Genomic DNA, 21,429 nt, shown 5'->3' with positions numbered 1-21,429 from the left:
GTTTTTGCTTGCCAACTATTAGGCTGTCACTTTGAGATTAAGTTGATATTGGTGATCTGATTCATACTTCTCAGTAATGTAAATAAAGCAGACACTTCCAGACACTACAGTACACACAGGATAAAACTTCCACTCCTGAATCAAGTGCATCTTAAGCCCTTGCCTTTTTTACAGATATATAAACATAGATACATACATACATATATAAATATATTTGGGTAACAACTGGCATATTTTCAAATAAGATCTCTAACTACATAGTTCAAAATTACTGATCTTGACGTATTTATTTTGGGGAAATGTGTGGGCATGAAGGACAAGCAAATCAGATGACACTCTATTGCAGAAGTGTCCAGTAGAGACCGTGATGATTCACAGAGAACAAAGAAAAGATGGTTGCATGAGAATGCATGGACGTAAAACTAATATAGGAATTAAAAAATTTTCTCAGGTCTGATAAATAAATGGATAATCTAACTCTAAAGGACATTCTTCTTAGGGTGATGTCCAAAACCAGAATGACATTATGGTATCATAAAGGTATCTAATTTTACGGATGTGAATGGAACAATGTGATCTTTTATTCTTGCTTCAGGCTGAATCAAAGCCATTTTCTAAATGTCATTGTGATTTGGTGACAATGTTTTTCTTATAACAACTTCAGATCTAGTTAAGATACTGTACTTGTTGACACAGTTACGTTACCCACTGCTTGCTGTTGAAGCAGGGGAAATTTATACTCCAGATTACTATAACTGGATTGTCCTTTGTTTGTGCAGTCCAATGCTTTAAGTCAGCTTTGGTCACACTCTCTGCCAATGTAAATTACAGTAACTATTTTGCCTCTCTGAGTTCTATACAAATTTTCACCATTTGGTGCTCAGAAACATCACTTTTCAGCCAAGTTGTATTACCCCTACACATTTTGATTTCCTGAATTTTCTTTTATTAATAAAAACTAGCTACACAATGATATAATGAACTCATCTTAAAGTTACAATTATCTCAACTTGAAAATTCCTTAGTGTTCTTGATCTTCCACACTTAGATCAAACACCTTGCTCAACATTCCATCCCTACATCTTTTCATCAAGCAGAGTTCAGTCACATAAGTAATACTTTAAGCAAAATGACTGAAACACTCACGGTCAATTGTCCATTAGAAACCAAGTTTCTTCTCAGAGTTAAAGAGGAAGCTTTCTAAACAATGAGTACATTTGCAAAGCATCAGAACTTTCTTGGTAGGGCTATAGAAAAAGTCTATATAACCTCTTCCCTCCATAGGGCAATTGTCCTCATTCCTCTGCCTCCTGCATTATTGGCCACCACACAGAAAAAGACAGGAGTTGAACTACAAAATATTGAAAATATTGAGTGCTGTAATTACAATTAGTTAGTGGCTCTCAAAAACCAGCTTATTCAATATTTTCAACTAAAGATCAAATTAGGCTGCACAGAACTGCTTAATCCTTTGGTTGCAAACAATTGCCTAAGATATTTAAATTACGTATGTAGATTGTTTTCCTGCCAATCTCTCCCATAAATTGATGATTGCAGTGATTGAGAAGAAATATGAGAACTGATGATGCTCCCATTCTAAAACCACACATAACGTTTCTTCCATATTCGCTTTGCACTGCATTTGTATTTCCTTTGTACAACATTTATTTATGTTATTATTGTTTTTACAAAATTATTTTCATTTTTGCAGTGGCCAGACACAAAGGGGAAAAGAAAGTAGAAACAACAGTGTCTGGTTTACTGTTTTGTTTTTCCTCACAGCAAGCACAAAGAGATTACCAATTTGAGCAGCCTAGAGAATAGGCAATGTCAGGTAGGAGTTTCCACAAGTTAGGTTTAGGGACGAGCAGACAATAAATGAAGTGTAAATACTATATTTTTATTGTTTTCTGAAAAGTTTCCCATTTCAAAGAAGACATGAATACAGCAAAATAAGTTATTTTCCCATTATGTGCACAAAGCAATACAGGATGTACAGAGAGACATGGAGTTGTTATAGCCATAGGCTATGATTTGTTCTTTCTCTGTTTTATTGCAGAGGGACAGGAAATTGGAATAATCAAAATTGAGTTTTTAATCAAATGTAACATCTTAGTAGCATCTTTTAGACAAAGAGGTAATTTGTCACTTGTTACCTTCATTATGTTTAGGTATTTATTAATTCTTTGCATACTCATAGCCAGTTACATACTCTTAATATGATTTTTTTAATGCTTTTTTGCTGGTACAAAAATAAACCACCTTTGTTTCATTAAGCCTAACTTTATCAAAGGATAAAGTTATTCTTTATAATAATTTTATTATTATAATTTTTATTATAAAATTATTATTATAAATTATTATTATAATGTTATTATTATAAAGAATAACTCATATTATAAAGAAAAGCTCATCCCATGTTTCTTCTGAAGAATTTTCTATATCCTACGCAAAACTCATCTTTTCCCTCGGCTCTAAAGCAAATCAAACATCCTAATCTACAGTGGAAATTACCTTCCCAAACTCATCTGCTGTGATTTCCACCTTTTGCAGGTGGCCTGTCACACGAAAGGTAGATGATGCTCCTCACCAGTAATACCTGCATCTGTCCTGTCCATTGAGACACAGGGAGCACTCATAAGCAGTTTCCACAGGTGTGAGGAGGAGACAGTGCACTTCCTATCGTGTGAGTCACATGAATGTGTTATAGCCACTCTTAAATCTACACAGAGAAAAAGCCACACACTCACCCACAAAGGACCACAAAGCAAGGGGCTGCAAGGTCCTGTGTGGAGCATGGTCCACTGTTCTGGCCTGCACCCTCAGAAGACTCAGGTCTGGCTGGCTTCCCGAGGAGGACCTTCAGTATCCAAGCATGTTGATCAATTCTGGGAATGTATTTGGCCCCTGCGGATATATATATTTGATTTCTACTAGCCCAGGAAGATATTTTAATGATGGATTTGACCACAGACAGCATAAGCACAGTATCTGCTTTAAAGAAATGGATAAAAATTTCACCTCCTCTACCTATTACCTATCACTAAAATGTAATGATAGAAAGTAAATTACAATTCAGCTGAAACCACAATTTTCAAAGTGCTGTCATTCCAGGGCAACACTGGGCATCCCTATTCTCTCTCTACTACCCTAAGAGTTACACACAGTGTATCTTCCCAATTATCCAGAAAACTGAAACAGTACAATCATCTTTTATCAGGTTTTCCAAACAAGTCTGAAAGGCATTCATTTTTCACGTAACTAAAACATGCCTTTTTGAAAGGACTGTCAAAGCAGACACAAATCATGCAGTGCGCACCACTGCCTGACAACCTGGCTGCATGAGAGACCATATTTCACGTTACTGCTAAAGAGCACCGAAAATTAAAAAGATAAAATAACAACACTGTTGCTTAGAGGGGAAAAAAAATCTCCCCTGAAATTTAACAAAATACAAAATTAGAGGGAAAGATAAAAAAAGGAAAAGAAAATCTGCAACTGAATAAGTGAAGAATAATATATAATCAGCTTGGTTTGAACTTCTTTTGAAAGGAATTAGGCAAGGCTGCAAGAGTCAAAAAAAGGATTACTAGTCTTCTGATGTAACAATTATATTTCTACAATTTGAAACTTTCAGAGAGGAAAAAAAGTTCCTAAAATTTGGAATATGCTTACTGCAGCTAACAAATATGTATGCACCAAAATCTTTCCAGACACCAATCTGTATCTGTAGTAAAGTCCCAGGCTGGTATCTGTACTAAACAGTGAGGTACAGAATGGCATTAAAGCCGTAACTCTCCCACTTACCACCCTGTTTCACACCAGTAAGCACCCAGCTAGTCACTGTGACTTCAAGAAGCCTTCTCATGTATTTAACTCGTGTAAGAATCTTGTTCAGGTTAAGTACAATTGCACGGTACGAGTTAAACAGCTTTAGCACAGACAGAATATAGAAAAGACTCACTACATAGGTTCATTCATGTGTTTACCAGAAAAAATCTGACTTGATCTTAAGAATCTGAAGAACTGTCAAAGGATCTGTAGCATTTAGAATCATAGAATAAAATCCCAGAACAATTTTGAGTTGGAAGGGACCTTTCAAGGCCATCTAGTCCAACTCCCCTGCAATGAGCACGGACACCTTCAACTAGATCAGCTTGCTCAGAGCTCCATCCAACATCCCTTGAATGCTTCCAGCGATGGGGCCTCCATTTCTCTGGGCAACCTGTTCCAGTGTCTCACCATCCTCATCGTAAAAGCCTTCTTCCTTAGACTTAGTCTGAATCTACCCTCTTTTAGTTTAAAATCATTACCTCTTGTCATATCATTTTTCTAGGATCTTCATCTAGAAATCTCCCCTAAATTTCAGGAAAATATTTCTGACATGAAAAACAGTTGGCAAATTACTGTGTCTGCTTTATGACATAAGACCTGTAGCTCTAAAAACAATTTAACAGCAAATAATATTTTTAAATAAAAATCAAAATCAGAACTGTGACAGTAGCTAAAATACAAATGCACAAACCACTTTTAAATTGGCCAGCTCAGAGGGCTACATGTTGCCATCACTATTCTGAACTGCAGGGCAGTCATATCCAAAGAAACTAATGAAATTAAGTATCTAAGTACCAGCCCAACTTTAACTCTGATAAATTAAAAATTATGCACCTGAACTTCACTATATTTTTTCAAGCACTAGAAGCACATGAGTGGTTTTCTGTGTTTACATAGGAACATCATACAGCAGCAGAACATTGTCTGCTCAGGGACACATGTCTGAGAAACATCTTTTTCCACACTGCCCCTTGAAAGCTGACCCTTCAGCCCAGTAAAGCTGAAGCTAAGTTGCTTTAAAGCATAACATACAGTTGCCTGGGCCATGCTTCCTTTTCCATGCTTCTTCATAAGAACTTGAAATGGAAGTGAGGATTCTTCATGTCATTGCTCTGTGCCAGCAGCTGATTTATTTATATTAGAATTCAGATAGGAAGGACTAAAATTAGGACTATGCAAACAGAATACACTGTTCAAAATGTTCAGATTGTTTTAGCACCTGGGCACTTTGGAGAGCAACTGACTGATCTATCACTATGGCAACACAAAGACTCCTCAATAACTTTGAACTGCTAAGACAGCAAGAGGTTTTTAAATCTTGTATTTCTACAAAATATAACAAAGTTAATGCAACATCCTAGACAAAGTTTAGGGCCCAGAAGGCAAAGTCAGGTAGAACTCACATTTCTTATTTTTCACCGCGACCTCACACTGATCATGTATTTCTCTGCCTCAAGAGTCTGTTTTGGAGTCGAAAGACGAAAGCTACCACTTTTCCTCTTGCCAAATGCATTCCTGTTGAATAACTGAGGTATGGATTCTGCACAGTGCACAAGCACACAAGAGTTAGCAATTACCTACATATCACTAAGAAATTGCTCCCTGATGAAATGGTTTCAGCTTCCAAGAAAAAATACAGGGCAAAAAAAATTAGCCTTTTATTCCCGCAATCCTGTAACATCTAATCATTGACAATTCAAAGAATTGTTAAGCTTTGCTGCTACCACTTCTGGTACCATTTACTGCTTACAAAAAAAATACATTCAGCAAATACAGTACATTATTTAAAACCACTAAACAGTTTCTTTCTAAAACAAAATAACATCATTAATCAAATATTATACAAGTCTCATTAAAGGCTTTTTTTTTTTTCTCTGCCCAGGCTTCACAGCTTCTTGTTTCCTGAAGGTCTTGGATATAATTTTACTATGGTTTACAATACAATTACTTTTGTTTATTTATAACTGTTTAACATTTTATTATCATTAACATGCACTTTATCTAGTTTGGATTACACACTTTCTTACGTAGTTTTAGAAAGCATTAGCTATTCTAAACATGCTCTGTCCCTGTTAAGACCTGAAAGAAGCAACTTCAAGACCTCAGTGGTGGCCACTGCTCAGCCCTCTATCATATGCACAATTTTTGGACATGCAAGTCAAAACCATACAGGTGCACAAAGATAAGCATAAAAATCAAAGCATTGGTGTTGTTTCCAACTATGATTATCAATAACTATAATCCACACAAGCAGATCAGGTCAAACATGGACTTTGCATTCAAGTCAATGGAATTCAAACATGTCAAGGGCATGTTTGCACTGGGGACAGATGGCACTGGGTTATTTAGACACAGGAACTGGGACCTGTTTTGCTGGATATGGAGAAAATTATCTACATGTAGAAATCACTGGATGAAATGAGAGATGTGAACAGTATGCTGATGTTTCATAGTGCTTGAGGTTTTTTTGAAGCCTTCCTACAATTACTTTGAAAGTTTCTACATTTACTGAATTCCGGCTGCAAATTTTTTCCAGCGAGACAGTTCTGTTTAACTTCCAATATACTTGTCAGAAACATTCATACACTGATGCAGTTTCATATGGAGAAGTTCAAATAGATTTAATATGTTTAAGCACAAGCTTGTTTCTGATTAAGCAGATTAATGTACTTGCTATTACCAATAAAGCGAAGGAAAAAAGAAGTCTAGGAGGTGTCATCATGCTAAACAGGTACCGGAGTTTCCTACTTGGAATTCATAAGTGATTATGAAGCGCTGAATCTAATGACAGTAGATGAAAAACCCAATCAAACAACACTGCAGGTTTGCCTTTCAGTGAAGAGAAGGCAAAAATGTTCTATACTGCTTGAACTAACCATAAAAATTACTCTGGATTTCAGCACCATACTTCACAGCTCATTGACTTTCCAACTCCTTGGTATTCAGAGAGCCACACAACTGAACCACTAAAACAATTAGAGGCTAACCCTATTTCAAACATTAAGTCATTGCAACAATACCTAGATGATAGGTAACATACTGTGTTAAATTTTAAGTGCATGTAGAGCAGATGAAATGGGTTTATCAACAGATTGAAAAAGATGCCACGGTCAAATACAGACTTAAGTCACAGATCTGTAACAAGATCACATCCCATCTTATCTAATCCACCAGTGGTGTTTTGGATGCGTGGGTTTCTTGGGGGTTTTTTTGGTGTGGTGGTAATAAGAGGATTGTTTCATTTTCTTACGTAATAAGCATGCAAGCCAGGATTTCACAGACAAGTTCAAAGCTAAATTTGTATATACCAAGAGAAGCAGAAAACTAAACATAAATGTCATATTATCCATTGTCATGTTTTTAATTACCTTCCACACTTTAAAATGCACAGACTCCAAGTTTGTGCTGTGATAAGGTCTTACCATTGTATTTGCCTCCTTTTCATGAGAAGAAAATTATTTTTATTCTCCAAGGACTCAATCATTAAGAAACAACCATCCTGCCTGGTATTGCAAGGCAAATGTTACTGTGCACACTGTGGTTATGATTCACATCTATGCAAGATATCAAAATACAGTCTAATTAATTAAATAGAATTTCTTTAGAAGCCCATCATCACGTTTTTGAAGATGCAATCAAATCTTGTATCACAGAGGTAAAATAGTCACTGAAAAATACTGAAATATCTCAGATGAGCTCAGCATTTAGGAATTATGTTCTTTATAAAAATCAACTACCTGCAAGAATGAAAGGACTATTTAAACAAAAAAAATCATCTTAATACATCTGTTAAAAAGTCAGTTTCTCAGTATAAGTGATGATTTCCTCTATATATGTCATTACCAAAAGCCTTGGGAAAAAATATAGGCTAATGAACAAAAGCAGCAGCCTAGCCTCAGGCCAGTTTCTACTTTTGGAAACACCTATGTTTCCCAACAAAGGTTTTGGAAAGGTGTTTTGGAAACACCTTCCCTGATGAAGGAGAAGGGAGATGTATATGCATATCCACAAGAAGGAATCTGGCCTGGTATTTAAATTGCACTTGTAAAAGATAATGTTATTTGAATAACTCACTGTTTGGACACATCCGGCATCATCATCTGTTCTTTCTTCCTTGTATCCACCGTTGGCTCTACAGGCCTAAGTACTACAGCAGCACATGAGACTATTGACTGGTACGAGTCTTCCCGGCAAACTGCAAAGATAAAAAAAATCTCAGTGTTGAAGAGTGAACTCAGTTTGCACTTTAAAGGACAAAAAAAAATAAATCAATTCATACCGTGATAAATACAAATGCAAATAATTAATCAGACTTCACTGTGGTCACCTGCAATGAAAATGCCATTGTTTTCCACATTTCCTAAATGTGCTTGCTTGACACTTTTTTTTGACATTGACTGATCATGCACTAAGTTTTATCTAGCACAAGATCTGATGTCAGTCTACTCATTGGTGTACCTGAGTAAAAGGACTTATATTTCATAAATGACATCAGAATATGATGCACTTCTTTGTCCTTTTTCATCACAGACTGAAAAAGAGAGTGGAAATAATGGATGGTTTCCAGACAAACCTCCAACATTCAAAAATTTCTGCCTTTGTTAGAAAATAGATTTGAGAAAATCTGATTAGTGATTTATTTTTTCTCTGTTATTACTCACTTTACTCCAAAAAGGCCAAATCCAAGTCGTCTAGAAGTGCTATCTGATCCTTTCTTTTAATAAAAATAATCTATGTGTTGCTGTGCTGAATGCTATAACTTAGACGATATTTAGAGCTTGAAGAATGATCATGTATTTCAGCTGAGCACCTGGATCAATTAAGACTAATAAATGAATACCCAAAAGTTTATGACCTCCAAACAGACAACTATATGTGTCACAGGTTATACATGTTCTAAACTCTGAACTGTGTCATTATAATTTAGCTTTTAGCAGTTACCACTCCTACTGATTTTGAAGCTATGGGTTTCCTTTACAGCCAAGGTATACCTTTCTGAGATTTATAAAAACTAGAATTAAGAGTTGGTTATATTTAACAAAGCATAGCAGCTTCTTATATTATATCTGCTACTACAAGGTGTCATATAAAAACGAGAAGATATGTGGTGACCTATCTTTAAACAGAAAGTCACCTGGTAATTTATAACATGCAGAACTATTTTACAGAGGGCACACATGCACATACACATCTAATTACATAGCCTGTGAAACAAGAATGATAGCGACAAATTCTTAGCAATTCACCAGAACGAACATATTTTACAAGTACATAAATTTATGCAAGATTGGTATAGCTGGGATCATTGAGCTATGGCATTTATTTATCAGTGGAAAACTTAGTTCTGAAGTCTTTCCTACCTTTCAGTCTCCACAATGAAGTGCCTCCTTACTGCCCCACAGACAACATACCGTTTGCATAGCCTATGCTCCCCTTACAGAAGAAGCAAAACTGGAGTAAAGCTTCATCCATATTGCCCTGACTGGGTCAAGATCCACTGTGGTGTTTTACTCTGAGCACTCAAATTACACCTTCACCATGAACTCAGCACACATCAAGACGACATGCTCCGTGCCCAACAAACACCCTGAAACAGCAAATGGCGCTTCAAGGCAGCTACAAAGTAGATTTTAAGGAACAGGTCAGATTGGGGCTGGACAATTCTACAAAGGTCAAAAAAATGCAAAGATCTTTTTTGCTTTCCAAGCAATTCTGAGCCATTTAGCAAGCAGCACAAGGTCAGCAGGAATACAGGCAGCTTCTGCCAGGAAGAAAACCTTTCTGAGAGTGCAGGTAATTACATTTAATTCATCTGATGTTCTCCAGCATTGTTTATGCTTGTATTTTGAAATATTAATGTGCACACTGTGCTAAGCGACTAAGACACGTAACATGACCGGTATTTTTTTTCCTTTGGAACCAGCGCAACTCGAAACTTTGTCACTGTCATAGACACACATCTCCAAAACATGGTCATACACAAAGAGAACTTGCTATATCGGCTACAGGTATGCAAGTAGCATATACATTACAGCTTCAGGCATAACAAATTAAGATAGAACTAATGCAAAATATTATGAACTTGAGAAACATCATAAGAAAGAATGGAATTTCAGGTGATTTTCATCCTACTATGTTATGTGCAACCAGCAGACCATCTACTAGCAAGGTGCTATTTGCTAGGCACCAAGCAATGTAAAAAACACTATCTTCTCATTACAACCAGGGACTGAATATGTGCAAATAAGAACATTTATGTCTGTTTCTCTCTTTATTTACAGTCAAAGAATTGCAAAGAGTTAGGCTTGTCAGAGGGTGATACTGACATTCAGGACCTGAATTTTAATCAGAAACACTGATAAAAAAAGGGAGCATAAAGGATGAAGCAAATACATATTTTTCTTTAGAAGACCTGTGATACTGCTTGAACATCAAATTATTACTTTAGAACTTGTAAAAAGTTTCATGACAAGCATCAAAGTGTAGGGTTTGCCCTAGATCACCCACTGTCCATCAAAGCAGTTACAAAGAAAGACAAAATAGGGAATCACAAGTAACAAGGATGACACAGCTTGTCTTTACAGAAATTTCACAAATGAATAAAACTGTGAAATTGCTTTTGTTTAATAATGAATGCTATATAGGAGTTGTATAATCCCCTAATTTACAGCTGAAGACAAACCCAGTGGTCATCCAGTGATTGGAGCTAATGGAATTTATTATCCTCCCATTCTAGACAGAAGCACTATTTGGTCTCGCTTTTGAAAACCACTACAATTCCTCCTTTTTATCTCAAGTCTCTGTGTACACAGTTTCAGTCATTATGGGACAGTATAATTAACAAAAATGTCATGAAATAGCGATGGCACAGCAGCAAGTAATTTTCACCTACTGGAGTGGTGCTCTTATTATCTGTTCATAACTTGCATTAAAATTACGAGAGTGTGTTTGAATGTGGACTCTCAACTTTAATATTGATGGAGATGAGCACTGTTTTACTTAAGATTGTCTGCATTTTTCACTCCAAACTCAACTCTTAAACCCAGCTTCCTTTCTACACTTTAATTTTTTATCTACAAGTGGCTTCTATTACCCCCAAAAAGATCATTTATGATGTCTACATATTGTACTCTTCACGAATCAAAATCTCTTTGATCCTCAAAATATCACAAACCTCAGAATAACAATTACACTAAGGGATTACCCCTTTTAAACACAAATCCTCTCACATGTCCAACTGGCTTTTTAACATCCAGCAAGAACTTTAAAAATTTAGCCTTCCCACATGAAATGGTAAGGAAAATTTAAAAAAAAACAGTAGAATTTTATATCATCTGAATTGGTGTCTGGCAAACCCACTAACATAATCAGCTGGCCCAGCCTATTTCATTACTCCTGATGTGAGTGTAGAGAGCAAGCTAACTCCATGCTCTCTACCCTCTGGGCCCAGCCATTCAGTTTTCAATACACCTCAATTCTCTGCTCACCCAGCTCAATCATCAACAGCTTGTCTATCAGGATTTTATGAGAGACAGCATTGAAAACCTTATTAAAGCCATGGCACACAACAACGAAACCAATAAAGAAAATCTGCTCATCTATCTGCTACATTTTTACAATGGCACACAAACATGAAGTACATGCTGTAGGTAGAGGTTCATTATCACACTTGGTGTTGCATACCCCCAGAATGGTGGAAAAAACTGTACAAGGTATCAACAACAACAAGGGAAACAATCAGGTGATTTTACACTGCCTGTAGCAGGTTCTTTAAGAAACTAACATTTAGTATCTGAGAAGGTGTTATACACTGAATAACTTCTGAAATAAATAAGCAATTTGTATGTAAGTGAGATTGCACTTTTCAGTCCTTTATTCACAATTCAACTACTACATGAACAAGCTAATAACTGTAGAGAAATAACACAACTGGAGGAACATCTTTACTTGTGTTATCATTAAAGAAACAAATAAAAGACACTACCTACCAATTACAAGTCAGGTAAAGGACAACTCTACAGAAAGGGAAAACTGCATAGAATGCTATTATAAAAGAGCCATACCACTTTTGAAGTTGCACAAGTTCTCCTCAGATTCTTCAATTTAATGAAGCATACAGCTTGTTTTCTTCCATTGCCAAGTGTTTTAAAAGTACCCCATATATTTATGTCTAGGAGTGCTGGCTTGGATTTACCCTAGCTGGTTTAAGCAGTCCCACAACATCATTCACTATCAAAACAGATTTCTACATCTGGAAAAGAAAAACATTAGCTGCCGGTTTTTTCCCTCTGCTGTTTCTCTTGAGAACAATGAGAATGACTAATTAGACAGTTTTCTTCTACTTTAAACCAACCAGTGAAAAAATTTGAATTCCCTAAATAGTAGGACAGTAGGAAGCCTTCAACAGCTACTGAATAGAATGTATCTCTCCAGAGAATAAAAGGATTTTCAAGTTCTAGGGGTGTCATTTACATCATGTATTTCAAACACTTAATTGTACACACTTTTTCCCTTTATTCTTTTTTTTTTTTTTGTAATTGAGGAGAAAGAAAATCTGGTTATCACTGCTTGCTATCAAAAAATAAGTCTCCCTTGACACAAGATGCAAGTGATGGTTAGATGAAATTAGCAGCAAGTACTACCTGCTTAGAGAAAACAGAAGGGAAATGTTCATATGCAGTGTGCAATGAAGCATAAGGGAATCATGATACAGGGAGACAAAACCACTGAGGTATTTCTGGATTTAAAAAAGCTGGGCACTTATCCTGACAATTCAAATATTTACATTTATGCCTATGAAGTTTAAAATAATCAGCTCTCATAATTTAAGAGACAGATCAAGTCTGGAAGCAGCCACTGTTTTTAACCAAAAAATCTTCTGCTTTGGTAAAAACCTAGGCAACCAGTCAGGAGCATGGAAGGTGCTAAATACTTTACTCTGAAATATCTGTCAGCTGCCACTGTACAAGACAGGGGACTGAAATGTGAGGGAGCAATGTCTGGATCTTAATATCCAATCCCACATTCCTTTTACTACAAAAGGTCAGAAAAGATGTTTTAATAACTCTGGAACACCAATTCTCAGTGCAGGCATCTACATCTTAGCACATTGTTTCCAACATGTGTCTCTGCCATGAAGAGGCTCAGGAAATGAGCCACACTGAGGTGGTCTGAGCAAAGGACAAGGAAGAGCTGCAAAATACGTAACCCACATGCAGGTTCTTCAGATAAGGGAAATTCAGGACAAAGAACTGTTACACATGAAACAGAGATTTTGCTAAAGAAAAAACCCCAAAACCAAGCCAACCAACCAAAAAACGCCAACCAACCAAAAAGGAATAGTGGATCTGCTGTAAATTCCTTTAGTACATTAGGACAAGTGAAGAGCTGAGGAAAGAAAAAGGAACATTTAAAACATATAACTCAAGCTATTTTCCTAGGAGAGCTGATGACACTAGAAATAGAATATAACAGAGGATGTTGAAATCCAGCGTAATAACTGTGGTATGTCCAGGAAGAACTGTGATTAATCATCATGATAATCCCTTCCTGACTGCACAGGTACCTCCCCTGGTAGACTCGGGCCACTCAGCGGGCTCAGAAAAGAACTAATGTTCCAACTTGTCTCCCCATCAACCCCAAACATCACCTACATGAAACACTTCAGCAAAACCAAGTGTATGAGTTCAGTTCCATACCCTCTTTCTCAGCCCCAGAAACACAATAAAGTCTTTCACTACTTTGTTATTAAACCCAAAAGCCCAAGGAGACTTTCAGTCTCTAAAGCAACAAAAGGTCAAGGTACTTCGTGTGAAAGCCATTTTTGCCCGTCTGCCTAAAAAAAAAGCCTAATATTAAAAAATAATAATAAAAAAGCCTAATTTCCCTGCTGCTTGATTCCAGATTTGATGATGGTCTTTGGAGAAAAACAGGAAACTAAATGGATCTCTATTTTATTATTAGTTCAACAGTTATTCTAGGGCCTCTTGTCCCTTAGAAACAACTACATTTCACAATATTGGCCAAATAAATACTTAAGAGAATGAGAGTATATGCTCACAGTCCCCAAAGGTTTTGCTGTAATAATTCTGCAATAAAACCACAGGCCCAATTCTTAAACACAACATAGTCACAATCAGAAATTTTGTAATAGCAACAATTACAGACCCATTATGGGCAAATGAATTACTTTCTATCAGGTTCTTATGTTTCATGGCTCTTTTATAGTATTCACAAAGGCTGCACACACATATCTGCTTTGTGCTATCTACACTGGCACGCAAATGTGAAGGGTACATAAGGCAGTGTTAAGAGGAACCAGGGAATTCTTCTCCTACACCAGCAGTTCTGCAGTGATTATCTGCACCCTTGCTTTTGTTGTCACAAGCCACTGTGATAATATGATAAGAGCCACCTGAGAAATTTGGGCCTAGTGACTCGCACTCTATGCATAAGAAATTTAACTGTAATCTTTCAATGTTCATGCTTAAGGAAATGCTGATGTTAGTGCTGATACTGAATGAAAGGGTATGCTCTGATCACATAAGGACCTTACAGACATGATAAGCGATGGAGAAACACTGATTGCTAAAACAAACACCCAGGCAATGGGGGTGGCCCACTCTTTGCATTGTACTCTTAAGTACAATGTATTGACAAAAGGACTGTAGCTTGGTCTCTCCTGAGGTAGAGAGATGCCTCAGGGTAGCACCTTAACACCTCTTCAGTCTTCTCAAGCAGCCTCCCCCAGCTTACACTGACTTGCAGACTTGCTTTAATGAGTGGTTGTGTCTGTATTTACTAATCTCTCATGGATTTTATGAATCTGTTCAGTTACTTACATTCTTGCACAAACTCCTAGCATTCACAATGTCCTGTAGACTTCCAAAGCCGAACTATAGATTACGGGAGGAAATATTTCTATTAGTCCACTTGAAACTTGCCACCATGTGGTTTCCTCTGACTCCCTCAGTTTTAGTCTTGGAAAAGACAATTCCCCCTTCACCTTCCATTCAGGATTTTACAGGCTTCTTTTGGATACTTTACCAGTCATTTCTTTTGCAGGCTGCAGAATCTGCATTTGTTCCTGTATAAAACCTGTTCCATAGCTCTGGCCACCCTGCTGACCTCTCAACAAACAACCACCCATTGCTGCAGTTCCTGCAATGATGGATCACTGCACCAGGAGGAACTGTAACTGCATTTATGGAAAATTAAGTAGGTTACTTTTTCAGCTGTAACTACTGTACACCTAAAACATTCTAAGTATATCTCTTTGTGCTCGAGGCTGCTTCTAAAATACTTTCTTATTCACAGTGAACTACTTACAGCAAATATTGTTCCAAGCAGCCTACATAGAAATTGAAAAATCAACCTTTAAAAATAAAAGCATATTCTGTATACAGTAGGTAGGTATTGCTTCTCAATGTCAAAAAGCATTGGTTTAGTGTTAACATTAGGACTTTTAAAATAACAACTAACTTTCATTAGCTTTTGGGAACACTATCAGTCAGGATGATGTCACAGGCTTGTATTTTTAGCACTGCAGTCTGTGACTTGTTTTGTGACGTGAGCATTAATAAAAACCATATGCATAAATGAGGGAAAGGTTATAATGAAAGACTAATGATCTGAGCCCCACCAATCATACCTAACTCTGCCAAATTGCAGGAAGTCTCATGAATATCTCAATACGAATCTCCGTTAAAATAAGATGTGGAGGCTCAGTCATTTGGTCTCAGTGCGTGGTAGTAATCACCATGTGATCCAAAAAAGTGCACTGGTTTATTCACAAAGAGGCTTTGAAGATAACTGGTTACATTAATTTACTATAGGAAACAGCTGCAGGCAGGTTCATAGGGGAAAGAAGGCTGGCCCAGACCTCCTCTGTGGGTCTGTTCTTGGCCTACATACAAGCCTGAGCTCTCAGACCCCTTGTCCTCCTGACTTCCCAACAGTTACAAAGTGCAGGGCTGCCTCACTGGGAGGCACACAAGGCACAGGAGCTCTCACTGAGTAATAAGTAAGAAAAACACCACGGGTCCTAAGTGACGGAAGAAAACAGAACAGTCCAAAACTCTACTTTTCCAGTAAGAATGAAAAAGGTATTACTGAAAGTGCCAGTTTCAGATGGAAGCATAAAGCTGTGCCCCAGTAATAACCATAAGGTACCAGAAACTGGGAAACATTTGTCTCTCTTCCTACAGGACATGGAGGAAAACCCAACAGGGATGCCACCAGCCACAAGAGCTGGCTGCCTACAAGTTCCTTTTTCAGCCAAGAGAAGAATAATAATTTTAGTTCTGGTTTTGATCACATTTGGGTTTCTATTTAAGCTACGTGACGCCTTCAAGAAAAGGAGAGAAACAGGAGCGACTGTGACACTGGCATCTTAAAAGGAGGAATATAAAAAGGCCTGCAGGGCATTTCCGTAGGCATAATACAAGTCCCTGAAGGAATGACTACTCTAACAACAATATCCTCGACTGTCACTCACCGCAAGTAAACCTGTCAAAACTCAATAGCAAGTGTTTTCAGGAGCACAGTCTCTTGGCTTCAACTATTATTCTTGGCCTAGCTGAAATCAAGACTGACGGGCAAGCAAGATTAATTTATTGTGGTTTGTACTGAATGGCTGTAGTCACAAGAAATTTATTTAAACAATTAATACACAGATAACCTCCAAAAGCATAGTTTCCCAAGACAAATTATTAAATAAAACCACAATGTCACCTCTCCTTGCAGACTCTAACAACAAAAGCTCACCACAAAAATTGTATGAGGCATTTTTGTTTTGCAAGACTATGAGGCTATTTGGATTTCTATTACAGCCGTATTGGCAGTCACTGGCAGGAGCACCAGGTACAGTTGCCAGTAGAGCTGTTCATCTTTTCAGTCACAGAGTGACAGCCTTTGTCAACTCCAGTGACAAGCAAATCAGTGAGAAGTCCCAACAGCAGCACATTGGTCGTAGCTATTCCAGACTCATTCCTTCCTTCACAGAAGTCACTCACATACTGTATTTAAGAAATTTACACCCAACATTGAAGCGATTAGAGAATCCACAACAAAAAAGACCTCCCTCTCTTTTCTCAGGGAACACATCTTCCATATTTATTACACAATGCAAGCAATATATGTTACTCCTTTGCTCTCTTTAAGGTGGGCGTGGTTTCCTTCAAAAACAAAACAAAACAAAAAACACCCAATCAAGACACACACACACACACCACCCCAAGGGAATTTTGCAATCACTGTTTTTGTTTAGTGATTAAACTGCCCCAACTCTGGAACACTAATTAGTTAAGAACTCCAATATTTACCCACATCCCTTGAGAAACTTCAAAATCACTATGTGCTTAACTGATATTGAGGTTTGGTTTTGTTTTCTTAATGCTAAAAGTGTCAATTGTATGAAATCAGTTTTGTAGAACTATTTAATAAATCTAACAAAAACACATACTAAAACAAATCAACCTCTTCAGAAAACAAAAATAAACATTTATTGGGAAAAGTCAATTCCACCTTCTTCATCAGACTCTGTCTGGAGTAGTTACAGACCTGACCTGGGCTAAGCTGCAGCCTGGCTCCCACACTCATACAGGAAAGCAAATTCAGCCCAAATGTGTCTGCAGTCACTGAACCATCATGCATAAGCAAACAGCTGCTACTACTCCAGCAGACTGCTCCAGTGTAACTGCAAAGCAGCAGAGAAATGAGGAAAGTAGGTAAAGCATCACCCATAGTCTTTCCACTCAGTATTCCAGAAGCAAAGGGATAGGCCAGTAGCACTTTGAGCACCTACTGATAGACTCTGAACCAGGAGGGGAAATAGAGAGGCTTTAAGGAACAGCAGGTGAAAAATGGGATAAGACAGAATACACAACTTCCTCTTGTGAGCATCTACCATTAGGCACCCTCTAAACCTGGACATGAACGAAGAACATTTGTATGTTCACAGGGCTAGAAAGGGAAGGTTGTTCAGTGGTATGTTGTGACAGCAAGCAGAAGAGGGACGCTAGAAGACAACCAAGACAAGAATTTCCTAGGCTGCTCACACAGGTTTTTATTCAATACCACAGAAATGATGTTCACAAGCTGGCTAGGTGACAAGAAAGGTTAAGGGTAGTTATGAAAAGAGAACGGTATGAAGCCTCTCGTGCCAGAAAGAAAATGAGGAATACCATTTGTTGTACCTGCATTTTTAAAACTCTGCCCATTTACACAGCTTGCAGACTTTGCTACACTTTGTGATTATTGCATATGTTTTACTATATTTCAAGGCCAAATGAAACTATTGGGATCATCTAATCTGACACGTGGCACATGTACATCCTGTGGTTCTTCCAAAAGTTCAATATTATAGTCCTGATGAAAAACTTGGAAGAGTAGAGGTCACTGCTACACCAAGTTTGTAAGTGATCTGAGGAGTTCTTCCAATTAATGGTCAAAATAACTGCATAATTTTTCCAATTGATTTTCAGACTGCTAGCCATATATCTATGCTGCCGATAAAGCATATGCCAAGGAATATAGATGCACCTTCCTGAAAAGCAATAAAACAATTGATCATTATGCTGATACCTTTTCACATTTTCTCTAAAAGTCTCAAATATTCTAAAAAAAAAATCACTAGGGCTTGAAATCCAATCAAGTTTTGAGGGCAATATATTTTACCTTAAAGAAAAATAAATTAAAATAGGAATACATTATACTTGGCACAAAGGGCCAGGACAGGCATATCAGACAAGCTCAGCAATCTTGAAGAGCCATTAAACCAGATGATTATAATCAACACTGTTTAAATGGAGCCCAATGGAGGATTGTAGCCCTAGAAACAAAGATTAGCACTACACCGGTGCAGTTTTGGTTCAGAGCAAACCAGCAACTCAATGTGCTGCCACTGCAAAAAGGTCCAACACAAGCCTTGGCTCTACCAATACAGAATTGGTGATTCTGAAGTCATTGAAGTCAGGCTTAACTTGGTTACCATCTTGCCTTGTAAAAATGATTGAAGGGTACACTCTGCTGTAGGTGATCTTGTATGAATGAAAATTCCAAACCTCCCTAAATAAGCAGAAGTCAAACTCTTAAAGGCAATTAAACTTTTTTTTTGGGGGGGGGAACCAAACACTAAACATAAAATTGGTGACTGTCTGAGTCTGAACATATTTAAAATTAAGATTAAACTATTCTGAAAGATATGTGTTAGTCAAGTATATATCTTAAGGTTGCAAAGCATAACTCTGCAAAGTATAATTACTCTGCTATTTGGGAGATTGTACTTGATGAACTGAGGCCCCCATCTGTGAAAGTCACAAAAGTTAGTTGTTCAAAGTCACACTTCAAGGGTGTGACATAGATGTTTCAGTTACACAGGCCTGTCAGCCAGTGTTTTTAATTATACAAACAGTCATGGCAAGCAAAAAAACATTAGCATGTATAGAAGTATTTGGGAGGCTGTTTTCTTTAAGAAAGTTATTTAAACCATTTTTCTCTTGATGTAATTTTCAAATCTGATACTGGCATTTACACTGCAGTCCCACAGAACTCAATGGAGTGAAAGAAGATCCATGTATCAGAAAATTACATGTAAAACTACATGGGTTTAATTTCATCCAGAAATATTTTCTTCTGCATAGGTAACAACTCTGCATAACATGCAGATGTCTGTTAACTGTCCATATGCTTGGTACCCATATGAAAACATCTAAAAAAACTTCAGTGCTGCCTGCCACTGGACAACGATGCAACACGGAGATAAGACTGGTGCTGGAAGCAGAATAGCCAGATCTCAGTGGTCTCCATCCAGACCTGCATTACATTTGCTCTAATCTCATTAAACATCAAAAAAACTTACCAATGAGGAGTAATTCAAATTCCTAACGTGACTCAAATAAAAACCTAACTAGCAAAGAAATTCAGTGGCTTCTCTTCATGTTACCAGTGAAGTTCTTCACAGAAGGCAATGATACAAACCTATGAAGCAATGCAACAGCTAAAATCAAGCATTACAAATTCATCAGTTTCTGTTCAGATTATACCAGCCATACCAGATGCAAAGCAAAAAATGAATAAGTTAGTTTTCTTTCAGTGACAAACAATGATTTGGAAATTAGATATTAACAAAACATACATTTCCATATTATCCCTCTACCTTGATTTAAACACCTTTCCTCTAGTTTTGGCTCTGATAAGGAAAGAGTGCCATTTAGTGGTCAGGTAGGTTTGCTGCACTTTTTAAACTAAATACAATAGTGTACTCTGACAATATTAGTACAGGAACTGCAAATGATAAGTATTGGCACCATTATCAATACTGTTGTTTTTACTTGAGGAAATACTGTAAATGTTTTTTGGACAAGTATGATGTTTTATTTAAAGCATGATTTGGAACCTGCATTGAATCTTTTTTTTTCTTTGTCTCCCCCAACAGCAAAGAACTACATGCTCTTTCTCCTGCTCTCCACCAGGTGTTAATCTAGGCTATAAATTTTATGAATATAGAAGAGGATACTGGGAAATTCTGTAGGAGCTGGCAGGAAGATAACTTGAAAACCTGTTCCAGAGAAAAAGTCATTATATTCTAAATCAGCAGAAGATGCACAGAAAACAGGAGTAAAACATACATTACTGATTTTCACTGGATAACACTCTAGCTGAAGATAAAAATTAAATGGTCAGATTCACCTAGAGCTTTCTGTGGATTCAGCAACCTCACAATTTCTGAACCCAAGGTGAACTGGTTAAACAGAAGCAAAAAGATGAAAGCTCAATTCTCAAATTGCACCATTTGTCAAAGCAGATGAAGAGTGTTCATGAATATGGAAGACTGGTTGTGCATCTGTGAATCCAGCAAAATCTGGCCTAATGACTATTTAAATAGTGAGAACACATTCACAGCCCCACGTTCCATCTTCCCTTGGGAAATCTTCAATCTTTACTTCAGATGTCACGCCAGAGGCATCCGAGGCACCAGTCAAGTACAACAGGTCCTGCTGAAAGTTAGAGTACAGACAGACTAGATTTCTAGAGGTACCTAAAAATTAAGATAAACAACTTTTTTCCTAATCCACAGTGATCCTGGAGACATCTTTTACCTACAAGTAAATACTAGGGAATTTGGCCTTATATAAAATCAGCTTATATCCATCAGCCTTCACAGCTTGTTTCCAAGGGACAATACTCTCCTTACTACATATTTTTATAGCTTGCTTCAAAAGGATACCACACACAAACACCACACAAAGAGAATGTCCAGGCTCTAGAAAAGTCGTAACCTACATAGTGAATCAGAAGAAATAAGCTTCAAGGTTTCTAAAATGTAGTGCACTTAATGGCACTGTTCCATTCTCATCCAAAGGTCAACAGCTATCACTTTCACAGCCTCATTTAACATCTTAGCACTCCCTGGAAGGAGTCCCACTAACTTCAAGAATACTCTGGATGCCAGGGTGCAAAGTTTACCCTTATCTCTTCAAAGGGAGAGTGATGAATATGATCTCTGGTATGCAGAGTATTTCCTTCCATTTTGGAGAACATGGTCACCAACCCTGGAACTTCTTTCAACTTGTTCTTTAAGTCACTGTGTATAAG

At 37.3% G+C, this 21,429-nt stretch overlaps 1 protein-coding gene across 4 annotated transcripts in view; it reads right to left on the bottom strand.

Moving 5' to 3' along the window:
• The window catches only part of CCSER1 (coiled-coil serine rich protein 1), a 656,129-nt gene that overhangs the window by 478,843 nt on the left and 155,857 nt on the right, over positions 1 to 21,429 (bottom strand). For all 4 annotated transcript variants that reach the window (XM_064651914.1, XM_064651915.1, XM_064651916.1 and 1 more), the window contains exon 5: positions 7,909 to 8,029. In XM_064651914.1, coding sequence (XP_064507984.1) covers positions 7,909 to 8,029 — 121 coding nt within the window. The remainder of the gene's footprint in view (positions 1 to 7,908; positions 8,030 to 21,429) is intronic.

The sequence above is a fragment of the Pseudopipra pipra genome, chromosome 4, assembly GCF_036250125.1.
Source record: "Pseudopipra pipra isolate bDixPip1 chromosome 4, bDixPip1.hap1, whole genome shotgun sequence".
NCBI classification, from domain to species: Eukaryota; Metazoa; Chordata; class Aves; order Passeriformes; family Pipridae; genus Pseudopipra; species Pseudopipra pipra.
The sequence above is the reverse complement of the archived record's forward strand: the minus strand, read 5'-3'. Positions and strand labels throughout refer to the sequence as shown.